The 17,455-nt window shown below is 44.8% G+C and overlaps 1 protein-coding gene across 1 annotated transcript; it reads right to left on the bottom strand.

The window, feature by feature from the left end:
* Positions 1-13,167: 13,167 nt before the first annotated feature.
* On the bottom strand, positions 13,168-16,868 carry LOC127029103 (zinc finger and BTB domain-containing protein 5-like). The gene is made up of 2 exons (XM_050914743.1): positions 16,841-16,868; positions 13,168-15,322 (listed from the first exon to the last, which is right to left on the bottom strand). Exon 2 carries the CDS (start codon positions 15,316-15,318, stop codon positions 13,294-13,296), a length of 2,025 nt encoding a protein of 674 aa, XP_050770700.1. The 5' UTR covers positions 15,319-15,322; positions 16,841-16,868; the 3' UTR covers positions 13,168-13,293.
* Between the last annotated feature and the right edge of the window lie 587 nt (positions 16,869-17,455).

Consider the following 17,455-nt stretch of genomic DNA (forward strand, 5'->3'; position numbering starts at 1 on the left):
CCCCAAACAATCTAAGATTAGAATTTAAATATAATGAGACCCTATCTAAGGGAAGAAACACAAATCAAATTAGTGAATTCACCACAGTATTATCTTGACAAAGAAGAGATAGGACAGACTGCACTGATTAGGCATAGGGCATAGCCAGACAAGCGTACTGACCAGTAAACTATTTACATGTTACTGGTCCTTTTTATCCCCTTACCCCTCTATTTTTCTATTCTTGTTCTTCCCCAAATCACCAAACCCTCTCCCTTGTCCTGCCTTTGGTACCTCCCCTAAACATCCCATAAGTCTTGTGCGATCCCATACTGCTTTACCCCTACATCCCATAATATGTCCCACCCTTAGGCAGCAACCCCCTTAGTCCGAAAAGTGATCTGGAGAGCTGCTCCTGATGATTCATCATGATTCATGTGATGGGTTCCATGCCTGGACAATGGGGCTGATGGCTATGCTGGGACAGCCCTATGAGGGGCTGGGACAAGTTGTTCCCTTCCTCATCACCCCTGTGCTCCTCTGGGATTGTGGAGATGGGCCTTTGATGGGCTGATGGCCCGTGTGATGGGCCTGGGAGTAGCCGGGTATATTGGTTTTGGCTGGGATAGAGTTAATTTTCTTCATAGTAGTTTGTATGGTGCTATGTTTTGGATTTGTGATGAAAATAGTGTTGATAACACAGGGATGTTTTAGTTATTGCTGAGCAGTGCTTACACAGAGTCAAGGCCTTTTCTGCTTCTCACCCCACCCCACCAGCAAGGAGGCTGGGGGTGCACAAGAAGTTGGGAGGGGACACAGCTGGGACAGCTGACCCCAACTGATCAAAGGGATATTCCATACCATATGACGTCATGCTCAGCATATAAAGCTGGGGGAAGAAGAAGGAAGGGGGGGGATGACCAAAGTTATGGCATTTGTCTTCCCAAGTAACCATTACACATGATAAAGCCTGCTTTTCCTGGAAATGGCTGAACATCTGCCTGCCGATGGGAAGTAGCAAATGAATTCCTTGCTTTGCTTGCACATGTAGCTTTTCCTTTACCTGTTAAACTGTCTTTATCTCAACCCACAATTTTTCGCACTTTTACTCTTCTGATTCTCTCCCCCATCCCACTGGGTGGCTATGTGGTGCTTAGTTGCCAGCTGGGGTTAAACCACAACAGCAGGGCAGAGTATTATTTGGGCTCCCCCTCCTGCCATTGTTTCTCTCAACTCCTTTGTGGGTGTGCAGATGAGTTTTATCACATAACCTAAAACAGATTAAATTATTGCATGTATTGGGTTTACGTGACAAGGTTTTGGTAGCAGGGGTGGGGAGGGGGGGGGCTGCAAGGGTGGCCTCTGAGAGAAGAAACCAGGGGCTGCTCCTATGTCAGAAAGAGCCAGTTCCAGCCAGCTCCAAGATGGACCAGCCGCTGGCCAAAGCTGAGCCAATCAGTGATGCTGGTGGCACCTCTGTGATAACATATTTAAGAAAGGGTAAAAAACTGCTGTGCAGCAGCTGTGAGAGAGAGGAGTGAGAAAAATGTGAGAAAAGCAACTATTCAGACACCAAGGTCAGTGAAGAAGGAGGGGGAGGAGGCGCTCCAGGTGCAGAGCGCAGAGATTCCCCTGCAGCCCGTGGAGAAGACCATGGTGATGCAAGTTGTCACCCTTCAGCCCATGGAGGACCATGTCAGAGCAGATATCCACACTGCAGCCCATGGAGGACCCCATGCCAGAGCAGGTGGATGTGCCCTGAAGGAAGCTGCAGCCTGTGGAGAGCCTGCGCTGGAGCAGGCTCCTGGCAGGAGCTGCAGCCTGTGTATAGCACCCATGCTGGAGCAGTCTGTTCCTGATGGACTGTACCCCATGGAAAGGACCCATGTTGGAGCAGTTCATGAAGAACTGTATCCCATGGGAGGGACCCCACACTGGAGCAGGGGAACAGTGTGAGGAGGAAGGAGCGGCAGAGACAAAGTGTTATGAACTGACTGCAACCCCCACTCCCCATCTCCCCTGCGCTGCTTGGGGAGGAGAAGGTAGAAGAGTTCGGAATGAAGGAGTAAAGTTGAGTCTGGAAAGAAGTGAGGGTAGGGCAAAGGTGGTTTTAGTTTTGTTTTTGTTTCTCACTATCCTATTCTATTTTTAATTGGCAATATTGGCAATAAATTAAATTAATCTTCCCCAAGTCGAGTCTGTTTTGCCCATGATAGTAATTTGTGAGTGATCTCACTGTCCTTATGTCGACCCATGAGCTTTTTCACCTTATTTTCTCTCTCTGTCCTGCTGAGGAGGGAAAATGAGAGCGCAGCTTGGTAGGCACCTGGCAGCCAGCCAAGGTTAACCCACCATCACACTTATACCAAATACAATGTCATATTAAACAGAATACACCTTGATTTCTAAGGCAGAAGGAAGGTATATGGAGAGGAGAGAGATGTGATTCTTCCAGCTTGTCTGACACCAGATAAATCCATCCTCACTATCAAGCAACACAAAACATTTCATTTTCAACAAGGTTTGATGCCAAAGTCACTGAACATAGAGCTCTGTCAACACTGATTTCCTCAGTATCTGTATGAAAATAAATCTGGCTTTTATGTGGTCACTTCCACTTCCCCCCTGCCCCTGAAAGCTGCCATCTGAGCAGCTCTTTGCCTCTGACACAGATGGCTGCCATGGGCTCAGCACATGAGATATTTAGGCTCAGCATCAGAATACCTTACTTTAAGCCTAACCCAGGGGACTGTGGCCCCAGATTAGGCACCTTCAGCACTGGGTTAAGCTTTTTAAAAATGCAGGCAGGTGCCTGAAAGTGAGTTGGCAAAGCTACATCCCAAGGTGAAGTGCCTAGATTTCTGTCCAGTATGTGGGGATGGGTGGGAGCAAGCACCCTCTCCTGACAGCCAACAGCCGGTCAGGGCCCTCATTCACCTCCTTCCTCCAACCCATAGCTCTAAGCCAACACTTTTGAGTAAATGCAGACCTCATCAGCATTGTGTGAGGTTAAGAGTGGGCCCAGCATGGCTCCCAGCTCAAAACCCCACTACTGAACTTGCACCACAACTTAGCAAATACCCCTGGGGTTAATTGTGGGACAGGCCCTGCTCGACATTAGGGTTTTAATGGTCCTGTGTGCAATTTTTTGGCAGCAGTACTAGATGAAGCAGCCCCTCAACTCCTCACACACACACACACTCAGCTGATGGGTTCCTGACCCTGTGTCATTGTGTTATCCCTTCTATGGGATAAACTTGCCCCCTATTTTTTCCTTGGGGTATTTTCCAGCAAGCTCAATACCCTAACCCAATGCAACCACACACCAGAGGTGGGGTGGGGGTGGGAGGGGGAAGTGAGGGAATGTAGTTTAAACAGCATTAACATTAACTGTGATACCAGAAATAGTCTCCCCAATGGGTCCAGCCGCAACCTCCCAAACAGAGACACCTCTTTGTATGCAAACCAAAGGGATGTAGTATGGATGAGGACTGAAAAGCAAAACGAGCCCTTCCTCCCCCAACTGCCAACCATCTGTTTCTTACAGTGATTTAAGAAACTTTAAGATGCTGCAAATGGGATGTTACACCAGTAACAAACTTTTTCCCTAGCCACCTCACCATCTTTGCCTCTCACAGCTGCATTTCCTACTTTTCTGCTGCACCACTGCCAGAATACACTGTGCTCTCTTGTAAGGATCTTCTCATCAAGGAAAGAAAATTAAGCCTTCCTCATACATGCCAAGGAGTTTAGTTGTACTTCAGGTCTTGGTGAGTGAACAGCTTGTGCCCTTCAAAATCCTGCTGAAGGAGACAGCAAAAGCAACACAAAGCCTTCTCTGCTGAGAGAAAGGATGTATTATTATTATTATTTTTTAAAATCACAGTGCACAGGGGAGGGAGGGAGAGTGGGCTTCAATATGTAGGAGGAAAGTTTTTTACTCACAGCTCCAGAACTTATTTGCACTGTCTCTGCTCTTGGTAGTTTTCACAATGTCTCCTCTCCACTAAGTGACTGGTTGCTGGGGTTAGGTGCTAGTCTTGACACTTCCTTGGGAATCAGTGTCTCAAATGTTTTTTCCAGCAAGAAGGTTGAAGCACTGCAGGATACCCTTCTGGACTGTGAAGAACTTTAAGGTCAGATTCACAAGCCTCCTTCTGAAGTAAACAAGTTCAGGCAAAATGCATGAGAAGGCCATAATGCTAGAGAGAGCATTTGGGGACAAACAAGGGCCATCCTTTCACAAGGCAGGCTGAACTATGCAAAAGTAACAGAGAATGAGCAGGCAGTATTCAGCTCAGATTCAGTGCATCTGAGCAGCGAAACAAAGTTTGGAAGAAGGCCCAGGACAGTAATGGTACCAATAAACCATAACGTACCTAAGTTGTTCGATTTGCTGCTCATAGTTGCACAACATAGGAAGGTTTCTTGCAAAGATAAAAGAAAAGAGCTTAACTGTGTGTGTCAATGCATGTCTAAGTGCTGCGGTGTACTATTATCTCCAAGTTTCATCTCACATAAATACTGAACAGAGTGCTGTGTAATAATCCAAAATATCTTGTAAGAGTGAGATGAAAGGGGTGGCAGCGAGCAGGGTGTGTACAGAGAAAAGGACCCTGCACTGTAAAGAACTTTAAAATGTGTGGGTGTGGAGGGGTTACATTCAACTAATATGTTCTATACTTCTCTTGCCATCCCACAGAAATTATTTTTCATACTGAAAAGAAGCCCTGAAGAAACCTTTGTACTTTTATTTCTGTTGATGTTAAATGAACCATACTCTGATAGCAATAATAGCTATTGGAAGATGGCCATTAGTTTGTTATTGATACCTAGACTATCTAGTTAAAGGCTGATCTTGCCTCATGCCTCACAGAACATCTGACATGTAAATCAATAGCTACTGATACACTAGCATTGCTTATTATTACATGGCTATCAGAAACAGCCAGTATTTGGAAAGTTTCTAATGAGACCTCTGCTGACCAAGCATAGGTTTTCAGTAGCTGTGGTGGTATAAATAGAAAGGAAGCAAGCTCCCAAGCATACAAGCTGGTTAGAAACTTTTAGATTGGCATAACAGAAATGAGAATGATTTGCTTTTGATACTGAAGGCCTTTGCTTTGTTAACTGGGTGAACTTAGTTTGTCGGGTTGTATGAAGCATTTGTGAGACTGGCTGGTTTTGGCACTAAGGATTTTGATATTCATAAAATTACTGTAATGCTAAAGGATTTCTATTAAATATTTGTAAGGTCATTGTGACCCCTAATGACATTAAAAGTGCAGAAGTGTAAATGTAAATAAATTGATGTCTAAGCACTTGTATTTAGATACCCCAAATTTATTATGAAATATATATATAAACTTGTAAATAAGACTGCCTTGGTTGTCTTATTTAGCCCTTATTAAGGGCTGTCAGGACCTGAATGCACTAATAGGTCTTAATGGCCCTGATCAGCCTCACCTGGGACCTCCACCCGCACCCTCTGCTCATGGGCCTAGGATCCCCATTTAAGCTCAGGCCTGGGCATTCACTCTATTTAAGCTATATTGTAGCAGTACTGGTCTCCAGCTCAGCTACAGCCATACCTCTGCTTAGTTGTAGACTCTGACCTGTAGATTGATTTCCTGGTTTAACCTCAGGCCTGTCTTATAAGTATGGACCTGCTTGGCAATCATTCGGTTGTCTGATCCTGGTTACCCTCACCTGACCTGTAGATTGATTTCTTGACTTGACTTTGGACCTGCCTCATGACCACAAACTTGCCTAAAGATCTGGACCCTTGGTTGAACCTGGCTACCGTCTCAGGGTCTGCCCTGCTCACCTTGCCTGGGTACTGCAGGACTAGGCCCTAGCTGGTGAGACTCCTACCCTGTTGCCTGTGTTATTACACTTGGTTCATAGCTCTCTGTCCCTTAGGGAGCAGCCAGTCCTGACAAGGGTATGTTTTTGGAGTTTCTTCAAGATGATACCTTCTACAGCAAAGGAGGATTTGAGTACACCCTCATGAGCAAGACTTGTTTCCTAAGATTTTTTTTTTAATCTATTATTAAAATACTAAAGAATATTAACCTTCTTTCGCCCTCTTTGCTTAAAGGAGCCTACAACTTTTTATGAAAGGTTGAGCATGACTGTTCTGAGCTGAACCTAGCACAAGTAATGTGCTTGGTCTGGTCTGATGGTCTTCCTCCCAATAGGATTTTGTGCTGAAAAAATGCTGGGTGTCCTCTTGTATTGGGTTTGCATGGCAAGGTTTTGGTAGCGGGGGGGCTACAGGGGTGGCTTCTGTGAGAAGCTGCTAGAAGCTTCCCCCATGTCCGATAAAGTCAATGCCATCTGGCTCCAAGACGGACCTGCCGCTGGCCAAGGCCGAGCCAATCAGCGACAGTGGTAGCGCCTCTGGGATAACATATTTAAGAAAGGGAAAAGAAGTTACAGGGGAGTAGCAGTTGCAGCCAGAGAGAGAGGAGTGAGAAGATGTGAGAGAAACAACTCCGCAGACACCAAGGTCAGGGAAGAAGGAGGGGGAGGAGGTGCTCCAGGCGCTGGAGCAGAGATTCCCCTGCAGCCCGTGGTGAAGACCATGGTGAGGCAGGCTGTCCCCCTGCAGCCCATGGAGGTCCACGGTGGAGCAGATATCCACCTGCAGCCCATGGAGGACCCCACGCCAGAGCAGGTGGATGCCTGAAGGAGGCTGTAACCCCATAGGAAGCCTGTGCTGGAGCAGGCTCCTGGCAGGACCCGTGGACCCATGGAGAGAGGAGCCCATGCTGAAGCAGGTTTGCTGGCAGGACTTGTGACCCCGCGGGGGACCCACGCTGGAGCAGTCTGTTCCTGAAGGACTGCACCCCATGGAAGGGACCCATGCTGGAGCAGTTCGTGAAGAACTGTAGCCCGTGGGAAGGACTCACATTGGAGAAGTTCGTGAAGGACTGTCTCCCATGGGAGGGACCCCATGCTGGAGCAGGGGAAGAGTGTGAGAAGTCTTCTCCTTGAGGAGGAAGGAGCAGCAGAAACACCGTGTAATGAACTGACCGAAACCCCCATTCCCCATCCCCCTGTGCCGCTCAGGGGGAGGAGGTAGAGAATTCGGGAGTAAAGTTAAGCCCGGGAAGAAGGGAGGGGTGGGGGGAAGGTGTTTTTAAGATTTGGTTTTATTTCTCATTATCCTACTCTGATTTGACTAGTAATAAATTAATTTTTTTTTCCCCAAGTCGAGTCTGTTTTGCCCGTGACGGTAATTGGTGAGTGATCTCCCTGCCCTTATCTCGACCCACGAGCCTTTTGTTATATTTTCTCTCCCCTGTCCAGCTGAGGAGGGGAGTGATAGAGCAGCTTTGGTGGGCACCTGGCATCCAGCCAGGGTCAACCCACTACACCTCTACATAAAATTAATCAGGAGCTTTAGTCATCACTAAATAGTGTAATAGCTTGCAAGTGGTCATCTGCAGACATAATTGGCAGAGAACAGAAAATATGTTCTAACTTTATGCAAATTTTCCCAATATACAACTGCTGCAATCTCACTCTGCTGGTTCAAATTGGCTCACAAAATGTTGATGGGATAACACAACCCTGTAAGACTTTATAATGGCTCAACTACTGTCCATTTGTATGTTGATCAAGTACTCTGTGTCCTTGTAGTTGGCAAAAAAAAAAAATCAGTGTAAGGCAGGAGGCTTGCATGAGCAGTACTGTGTACTTTGTTTAATTTGATTAAAAAAACCCCAAAACACAATTGTGTGTTCACAGTTGAACAAGATTAATTTCCACTGACAAGTGATTGCATAACACACACAACCTGCTTACTGAACACACAACCAGAACTTGATCAGTCAATAATCCACTGCAAGCTATCAACAAAAAAAACAGGACAATGTAAGCAAGTAAATCAAATCAGACATAAGAGCACAAAAACGTAGTATTTATTTTTGGATCTATTTCATAATACTAAACATACTGACATCTTCACATGAGATCTCACTGTAATGCTCAGAAAGTAAGTCTTCCAAACAAAAAAAAAACCCAACAGTGATAGCTTTGTGACAATTATCAGGCTTGGAGATGCAGTATTTATTTTGCAGTATGGGTTATTTACATGGTGATATCTTTCTGAAATAATGCTTCAGAGTTGACATCTGCAATGGATTCAGGGGCAACAAGAGCAGCTTCTATTGATACATTAATAGTAAAAGGCTGAGCAAGGAAAATGAGCATCTGTTGATGAATGGGGTAGGTAATTTAGTGATAGCAGACACAGACAAGGCTGAGGTACTCACTGCCTTCTTTGTGTTGGTCTTCATCAACAAGGTCTTCCAGGACTCTGTACGTAGAGACAGGGTTCAAGGAGAACTCCACCAGTAGTGGATGAGGGTCAAATCAGGAACCTCTTGAGAAATCTCAACCCATACAAGTCCATGGGACCAGATGGGATGCATCCAAGAGTGCTGAGAGAGCTGGCTGACGTCACCGGGAGGCCGCTCTCTATCATCTTGGAAAGGTTGTGGAGATCAGGGGAGGTCCTTGATGACTGAAAAAGGACAAATATTGCATCCATCTTCAAAAAAGGCCAAAAAGATGATCCAGGGAATTACAGGCCAGTCAGTCTAACTTTAGTCCCTGGGAAAATCATGAACTGACTCTTCTTAGAATATGTTTCTGGGCACATGAAGGAGGAAAAGGTGACTGTTCTGCACTGGGGGGGGACGGGGGGGCGGAGAAAAGTGAGCGAGCGAGACAGTGCAGGGTTCTTTCTGGATCTCAATAAGAAAGGCCCAACAACAAATGGCTTAGTAAAATAGCTGTTTTAATAAGACAGAATAAGAAGAGGAATATGGATAGCAACTAAATCTTACATCCCTTCAGATGCTGGGAACCCTGCATTTGTGCAGCATCAGACAGACCCCAGATGGATTTTCCCATGGCATGCTGTGCAGATTCTGTCCATGGAGTGAGGTTCCTTCTTTTTGGTCATTTGAGCTATTATATAATTTCCTTACAAGAAAACAACTCTATTCACAAAGGATGTTCCCATGAGAACTTCTTGCTGCACTGTTAGATAAAGACAAGGACATGCAGGTGGCATAATTGCTGGTACCAAGCAGGCACTCTGTTACAATGAACTGGCTGAGTTTATCCTGCAGCCAAGGAAGTTGTGTAGCACAAACACAGGCCTGAAGGCCACACTGTATGTGCGCACAGCCAGGCCTGGCCTCCTCAGGTTAACTGTTATGTGGATCACTAATTCCTCGACGTACAATGGTCTCCTGGTCAGGATCACTACAGTGATTAAGAACAGTCAACATGGATTTACCAAGAATAAATCACACCTGATCAACCTGATTGTCTTCTATGATAAAATGGCTGGATTTGTGGACGAGGGGAGAGCACTGGATGTCATTTAGCTCGACTCCAGCAAGGCTTTCAATACTGTCTCCCACAATATTCTTGTATCCAAGCTGGGAAATTACACTCTGGATGGGCAGACAACTAGATGAGTAAAAAACTGGTTGGATGGTTGGGCTCAGAGGGTAGTGGCTAACAGGTCTTACTTTACCTGGAGGCCGGTTACAAGTCAGGTACTGCAAGGGTGTATCCTGGGAACTTTCCTGTTTAACATCTTCTTCGATGACCTGGAGGAGGTGATAGAGTGCACTCATCAAGTTTATAAATGACACCAAATTAGGGCATCAGTTGATATGCTAGGGCAGGGCTGCCATTCAGAGAGGCCAAGACAGGCTGGAGGAATGGGCCAAAAGGAAGAACCTTATAAAACTCAACAAGGACAAATGCCAAACTCTGCCCCCACGAGGGAAAAAAATCCCTTGCAACTATACAGACTGGGACAGACTGGCTGGGAAGCAGCTCTGCTGTAAAGGGCTGGGGACTGTGGTAGAAAGCAAGCTGAACATGAGCCAGCAGTATGCCCAGGCAGCAAAGGCAGCTAACAGCATCCTGGGCTGTATTAACAGGAACATAGCCAATAGATCCAGGGAAGTGGTCATCTCCCTTTACTTGGCACTCATTAGACCACATCTAGAATATTGCCCCCAATATAGGAAAGAGATCAACAAAATGTAGCAAATTCAGTGGAAGGCCACTGGGGTGGGTTGACCCTGGCCAGCAGCCAAACATCCACCCTGCAAGCACTTGTTCAGCAATAGCCAAAACATTGGTGTGTTATCAATGCTGTTTCAGCCACAAATGCAAAGCACAACACCATATGGGCTGCTATGAAGAAAGTTAACTCCATCCCAGCCAGACCCAGTACAGCCACCAAGAAGTGCAGGGAGCTAGAGCAAATGCCCCATAAGGAGAGGCTGAGAGAAATGGGCTTGTTCAGCTTGGAGAAAAAAAAGGCTTTGGGGGACCTAGTAGCAGCCTTCCAATACATACAAGATCAACAAGAAGATGGAGCCAGGCTCTTCACAGTGGTGCATAGTGGGAGGATGAGAAACAACAGGCATAAAGTTGAAACAAGAGAAGTTCAGACTGGATATGAGGAAAAACTTTTTCACTATGAGGACAGTCAAGCAATGGAACAGGGGCCAACAGAGGTTGTGGGAGTTCTGTTCTTGGAGGTTTTCAAGCCCCGACTGCACAAAGCCTGAGCAACCTGGTCTGACCTCATAGCTGACCCTGTTTTGAGCAGGATGTTGGACTAGAGACCTCCTGAGGTCCCTTCCAACCCAAATGTTCTGTGAATCTATGATAGTGAAAGACCAAGAAAGCAAGAGCAGTCAGACACAAGTTCCTGGGTTTTCAGTATGCCCCTCCAGGAACACTAGAATCAATGAATGATGAAAATTAAAAATTGCTACTTGCAAAAAAAAAAAAAAAATTATTTTTTTTAAACTAAGTCTTCCCTTACAACCTCTGGCTAGTCAAAAAGTACAGTTAAACATGGTAGGGTTTCAGGTGCAATGTAGCACATGAAAGCAGATAGAAAATACAGATAAAACTAATTTTAAGGGAAACACTAGAAAGGCAAGGAAGATGGAAAAAATAGGCAGGATGTCACTAATAAGGCAACACACGAGCAAGAGAATTAAGTAGAAAATACTGTATCTTATTGTTGATCCAGTGAGACTGAGTGAGGCTCAATGTCATTAGACCCTGATATCAATATGATTATCAAACAAAATGTGCTCTTTCCTACTGCTTTCTGCAAGTATGACAAATTTCTTTAATGCTTTAAAAATAAAGATCCAGAAATGTGACCATTAAATAAAACCTATAGTGAGATTTTAACATACTAAAGGATTTAATCATGCCATTCAACATAGTTCCACATTCTTATTTACCTTGGATGCTCAAGCTGCAAATAAAGTATTGACAGACATTAGGCAGTTTTTCCAACATGGAGAAGTGTGGTTAGAGGAGATGAAGCTGTATTTCTTTATTAGTGAACTACTGTTTCATATAAAGACACATGTAGAGAGAGTTCCATATTTCCTTTGGTCCGACAATGCACATTTTGTTTTGGTGCTTCAATACTTTGGATTGTTCATCCAGTTAAAATTGGTTACAGCACTGTGAATTAGGATTTTCTTTTCAGTTTACCTAAATATAAATCCAAGATCATTCAGAAGGCTAACCTGTCTATCAGATAGCACAAGTTCCTCAAAATTGGTCAATAACATCACACAGGATATATTTGCTATACAGAACAAAGAGGGGAAGTTTGCAAGTACGTTTTTATATTAAAAGCAGCAACTGCTGTGTGACTTAGATATAGAAAATGTTAAATATCTGTCTGTTCTAGGTAGAACTGACATGCTGAAACACTGACCCAGCTCCCACATAGCAGAGTAACATTTATCAGTATAAGTACTCCAAAATTTATTTAGAAACCTAATATATTGAAAGGCAGTAGTTAGTTCATGGGCATCTGTAACAAAAAACAAAACCAAAAAAACCCTGCAAACATTATTAGTTACAGTGGTTTCTAAGAAGAGGAAATTAAAACACAATCTATGCAATTCACCTGAAGAATAAAGATCACTGAACTTCTGCTTTACAAAGTGTATAATGCTATATTTTTAATGAAATTAATGCTAGATTTTTACTTAGTTGAAAAAATACATTTATGATACTACTCTAAACTGAAGGATTGGTGTTGATAGCTACATTTTATACAGAAACATCCATAAATATGGCAAGTGAGGCTCATTCCTGACACTGATCTGAGGAACAATCTATAGTTAGGAAGGACAGTAAGTGTATGGAGGAAGAAATTAAAGCCTGAAGATAAAATGAGGAAACGATAGTATGCTTACACAGTAATGTGAATCAGATTGACTATCTGCATCTGGAGTAAGAAACTACCTTACCCAGTAAAAAGAGTCACCACAAATCATCTCTCATTTTAAAAAAACAAAGTAGATATAGACAAGCTCGTTTCAGGCTTCCATGTCTATGAAATTTAAACATATGAAATACAAGTTGGTTAAAATATTGCTAATAGCACAAACAAGAAACAGTATTTCACTTATTACTCAATACAAGTTTTTACAGAAAAAATGGTGAAACAACCAGATCTTGCTGTATTCAAAGTATTTATATACACATCTAACAGTCCAGAAGTTACTTGTCGTGGACTTATTTTAAGTACCTTCATTACACACTGTCCTTTACTGCAAAACAGCCAAAAATGTATTCAGAACCCTAAAACTACTTTCATAATTAACATTTTAAAGCATTTTATGGCAGACAGGTGCATCCAAGGTTGGTTTTCTTTTAAGAATATGCAATCTGTATTAGTTACTGTAAAGATCTCTTTGCATTACTGTTCATACACAACTTACCAACTTATGTTATGGGTCATTTATTTAAATGTTTTCAGAATTTTACAAAACGCTCCCCCCAAAAAGAAATTATTTGCCCTTCAGTTTTTCATTCTTGAAACATGCTACTCCAACATAATTAGGAGTTAACTACATTCTCACTCAACCCCCACCTGTCTGCCCTACAATGGAACTACTTGGTTTTAGGGATTACATCCCTGTGAGCCCAAGACCTGCATGTATTTAACAATAACTCGTCTACAGTGCCTCCTTCTGAAGATCTCAAAGCAGTTCACTAACAGTTGTTTAAGTCTCACAACATCCCTGTGAGGTAAATATGGCATTATCACCAATTTACAGAACCAAGACTTTTGTGAATGCAGCACAATCACATGCAAGCATTCACTAATCTACAAGGGCAGCTTCTTAACCTTCAGCCTTGAACAAAAGAACATCAGTGTTCCTGAAATACTCCAGTCTTAAAAGTTTGTATTAGCATTCCCATGGGGCTAGGGAGTGGGGGAGATTAAAGCAAAGTGCTAGGTAGATTGCTGCTCTGCCACCTCAGACAGGTTGTTTTGGAATGTTTATATAGATGGCTGGACTGGCTGAACCGTTTGCCACACTTTAAACAGGCATAAGGCTTTTCTCCTGTATGCACACGAATGTGCTTCTTACAGTCTGTTAGGGTCAAAAAAGTCTTGCAGCAGATCTTACAGGCATATTTACGAGCACCTTCAACAACTAAGACATTATGTTCAGATAAGGCCTTCTTACATTTTGAAAGAACATCTGCAGATGCCCTTGTCAACTGTGGTGGACCGGGTTGTGAAGGATGTCCATTTTCAAAAGAAGTGGTCCCATTGATTAACAGCTGGGAACTGGAAGTGTTATCTTGTAGCTGGGAGCTCCTGACAGAGGTCACAACAGGCATTTTGGGGGCTATGCGACGATAGCCAGGAAAGCTACTAGCTCCACCTCTTACAGATCCCATCACTGTCCTTGATGAAGAGTGCAGGCCCAAGCCTGACCTTGGAAAATCCATACCAAATTGTTCTGCAGCCCTGTACCCGGAAGTCTGTACACATGGAAGAGCCATTGCATCCTGCATTGGTCTAACAAAATGAGAGTCTGCAGACTCACTGAATGGATTCTCTACATGACAAACTGTAACAGAGGAATGACTACTAGCAGGCCCAGACTCTGGACTCAATAGGTAAGAGGCATCACCATCCATTCTGCAGTCCCTTGTTGTATTCGGAATGTTATCATTGCTATTTTGACTTGCACCAAAGTTACCACCTCTGCTTTTATTCAGAAAATTTGAGATACTGAAAGTGGACTTGTGTTCCAGGTTATTTGACACTTCCATAATATGGATGTCTCCCACCCTATCAGTACTAGACTGTGGGTCAGAAAAGCTACGATCACTGCTTTCAGGACTCAGTTCTATCTTCTCTGTGCTCACCACTCCTCCTTCCACTTCAACAGACTCACTGCCTTCTGCTTGAGAAGTGACATCGCTCACTTCATCTTGAGGCTCTGGGGAACTCAAAGGCTCAGATTTAACCACCACCCCTGTGTGTTCTTTTTCATTTAGACTGACCTCCGGATTTTTGCATGGGAAGTTGTTTTTTTCAGAAGTAGCTTCCTGATCAAAACTAGTTTCCACTTGTATTACCTGAGATGAGATGGATATCTGTGAAATGTTTCCTCCACTGTTGTCTGACTGGCTGGGCACTTGAGCATCTTCTTGAGCACCAAAAGACTGATCAAACATAATAGTATTGTCTGCTTGTTTATCAGTAACAGCATCAGCCTTAGAATTGTCCACATTCTTCAGTGAATCTGGTGAAAAAAAATCTTCTTGTGAATGAACTACTGACTGCCCACTCTCTGGAGTAACATCTGAAATGGACTCATCTACGGTAGGTCTGATTCGCTGTCTGGCCCGATCATCAGAAGATTGTTTATGCTTGTGGAGACGCCGGATAGGAAAGGTAATACGTTGTTCTATGTTATTTCTCATCGATGAGCTCATAGTATTTAGTTGTTCCTCTGTGCTCTGAGTGGAATTTAATGCAGAGCTCACAATGCTCAGCCCAAGCTGCTGAAGCATGAAAGATCTTTGGATGCGTGCATTTTGCTCCTGAACTCTATCACTAGGTGGAGACATTGGTAGTGTCCTGGTAGTAAGGTAGTGTTTACATGCTTTAACAACAGAGTTCAAATGTAGGTGAGAAGCAGCCAGCAAGACATCCATTACATTGCTCTCCCCAAGCATTAGTGTAGAAGTGTACATCATATCAATCAGGGCAGCAAAAGCTTCTGCTGTCACCACTTCACTGTCCAGCTGAATCATGTTCATAGTTTGATCACCCTCTGCTACAGTAAAGAGAGCTCGGAAGTGTGTGCTACACGCTGCCAGAACAGAGCGATGGGCTTTGAAATGTCTGTTTCCCACCACAATGACACAGTCACAAAGTTGGCCATGAAGCCTCTGGTAGTTTAGCTGCTGAAAGACTTGCTCGAAGTGTCCTGGAAAATCCATGATTCTATAAAATAAAGCAGAAGCAGCTATAATGCTAAAAATGGATGAAGTTTGACTTAGATCACAGTAAGAACAGTTTAAAAAAAAAAAAGATGATAGCTAAGAGAAAGATGACCAAAAACTTACCTTAATTTCCCACTACCATATTGATATTATGCTGGCAACCCTGTGAAGGAGTACAAAAACAAACAAAAGAACCCCCAAACCAGAATCTGTTATTGAGTTAACAGTATAATAGGTAACACCACATTGAACATGTCACAGGATGCTCTACTGTGAACTGAACAATGCAATGTGGTCCCTGTTAATTCCTGTTCAAACTAAAACACCTCTTCAGTAAACCATCCAATCCTGATGTAAAAATTTCTACTTGTGAAGATGCTAACATAGTCTTTGATAAATTGTGCTTGTGATAAATTGAACTGTGCTTGTTCAGCCTGGAGGAAGGAAGGCTGCAGGGGCACCTAATAGCAGCCCCCCAGTACCTATGAGGAGGCTATCAAGAAGACAGAGTCAGGCTCTTTGCAGTGTTGCACAGTGGGAAGATGACACAATGGGCACAAATTGAAACAAGCAAGGTTCACGCTGGCTATAAGGAAACTGTTTTTCACCATGAGGACAGTCAAGCAGTGGAACAGGGGCCCTGAGAAGTTGTGCAGTCTCCAGTCTTGGAGGTTTTCAAGCCCTGACTAGAGAAAACCCTGAGCAAGCTGGTCTGAATTCAGTGTTGACCCTGCTTTAAGCAGGAGGTTGGACTAGAGACCTCCAGAAGTCCCTTCCAACCTGAATGGTTCTCTTTTTTTTTTTTTTCTTCTAGCCTGAGAAGAGATTCTCTGTAAAGAAGTGGAACTGCCAAAAGAAAAGACACCTAAACACAGTGTTGAGTTTGGAAGGCAGCCATTGCATTCTCATTTAGCCTTTTCCCGGTGCCTGCATCAGGAACAATGCAAGGATTTAGAGAAGCAACCTGAGTGTGTGTGTGTCCTGAGCAGGATCAGGCTTTCAAGCTCTGCTGTGTAGACTGCCACCAGCTCCTCGGCAGCAGGTACTGCAGAGCTCACTGCCTGCGTGGATGAGAGAAAGTGACCAAGGGATCAACAGCTAGGATTCCAGGCGGCTTGCAGAAGACTGCCGCGTGCTGTTGTTATTCTCCCTACTCCTGTCCAGTCGTCGCCTACTCCGCGGCATGGCGGAACGTCTCTCCTGCGGTTCCCACTGAGGAGCGTGTCCCAAGACGCCACTCCCAGTCTGGAGCGCGGGGACGAATTGATGCAGCCCGGCTACCGTACACCACCCCCCCCCCGCCGCTTCCGGGTGCTCCCCGCCCCCCTCCGCGCTGCCGTGACAGTCTAGGACGCTCATGCTCCAGAGGCAGCAGCGGTCCAGCCCGACGCGACCTTCACCACTGGTGGGAATCCTTATGAGACAGGAATGAGGGGCGAGAGAGAGAGGCCGCACAGGGTGGCCCCGCCGCAGCGGAGAGAGATGCGAGCAGCAGCACACCCTCTCCCCAGTGACTCACCTGTTGCGTCTTCCATACCACCTTAAAATGCAATTTGGAGATAAAAGTTACCACTGCCACCGACCAAACTGGACGCTGCATCCACCACCTCACATTCTCGATGACGTAGGAAGTGCGGCACAGAAACCCAACTCGCGTCAACTACACGTGACCAAGAGAAAGAGCAGCTGGGAGGAGTAAGCCCCACCCCGTCTCCCCTTTCCTCAGCTAATCACAGAGCTGCCTGGGTACAGCCTCGCTCCAGAAGGGCTTTGTGGGTGTCATGGTACTCCTCATGCTTGGTGAGCTGTGCTTGTGGAAGGATACATATCAGGGTAAAATACGCCGCGCAACAGCAGCTGGGAGAGAGAGGAGTGAGAAAATGTGAGAGAAACAACCCTGCAGACGCCAAGGTCAGTGAAGAAGGAGGGGGAGGAGGTGCTCCAGGTGCAGGAGCAGAGATTCCCCTGCAGCCCGTGGCGAAGACCATGGTGAGGCAGGTTGTCCCCCTGCAGCCCATGGAGGTCCACGGTGGAGCAGATATCCACCTGCAGCCCGTGGAGGACCCCACGCCGGAGCAGGTGGATGTGCCCTGAAGGAAGCTGTGACCCTGTGGGAGAGCCCGCGCTGGAGCAG

This window comes from Gymnogyps californianus, unplaced genomic scaffold (genome assembly GCF_018139145.2).
Source record: "Gymnogyps californianus isolate 813 unplaced genomic scaffold, ASM1813914v2 HiC_scaffold_71, whole genome shotgun sequence".
Taxonomy (NCBI): Eukaryota; Metazoa; Chordata; class Aves; order Accipitriformes; family Cathartidae; genus Gymnogyps; species Gymnogyps californianus.

Excerpts from the sequence above, each read along its gene's own strand:
- LOC127029103 (XM_050914743.1), bottom strand. The coding sequence starts at position 15,318 with ATGGATTTTCCAGGACACTTCGAGCAAGTCTTTCAGCAGCTAAACTAC.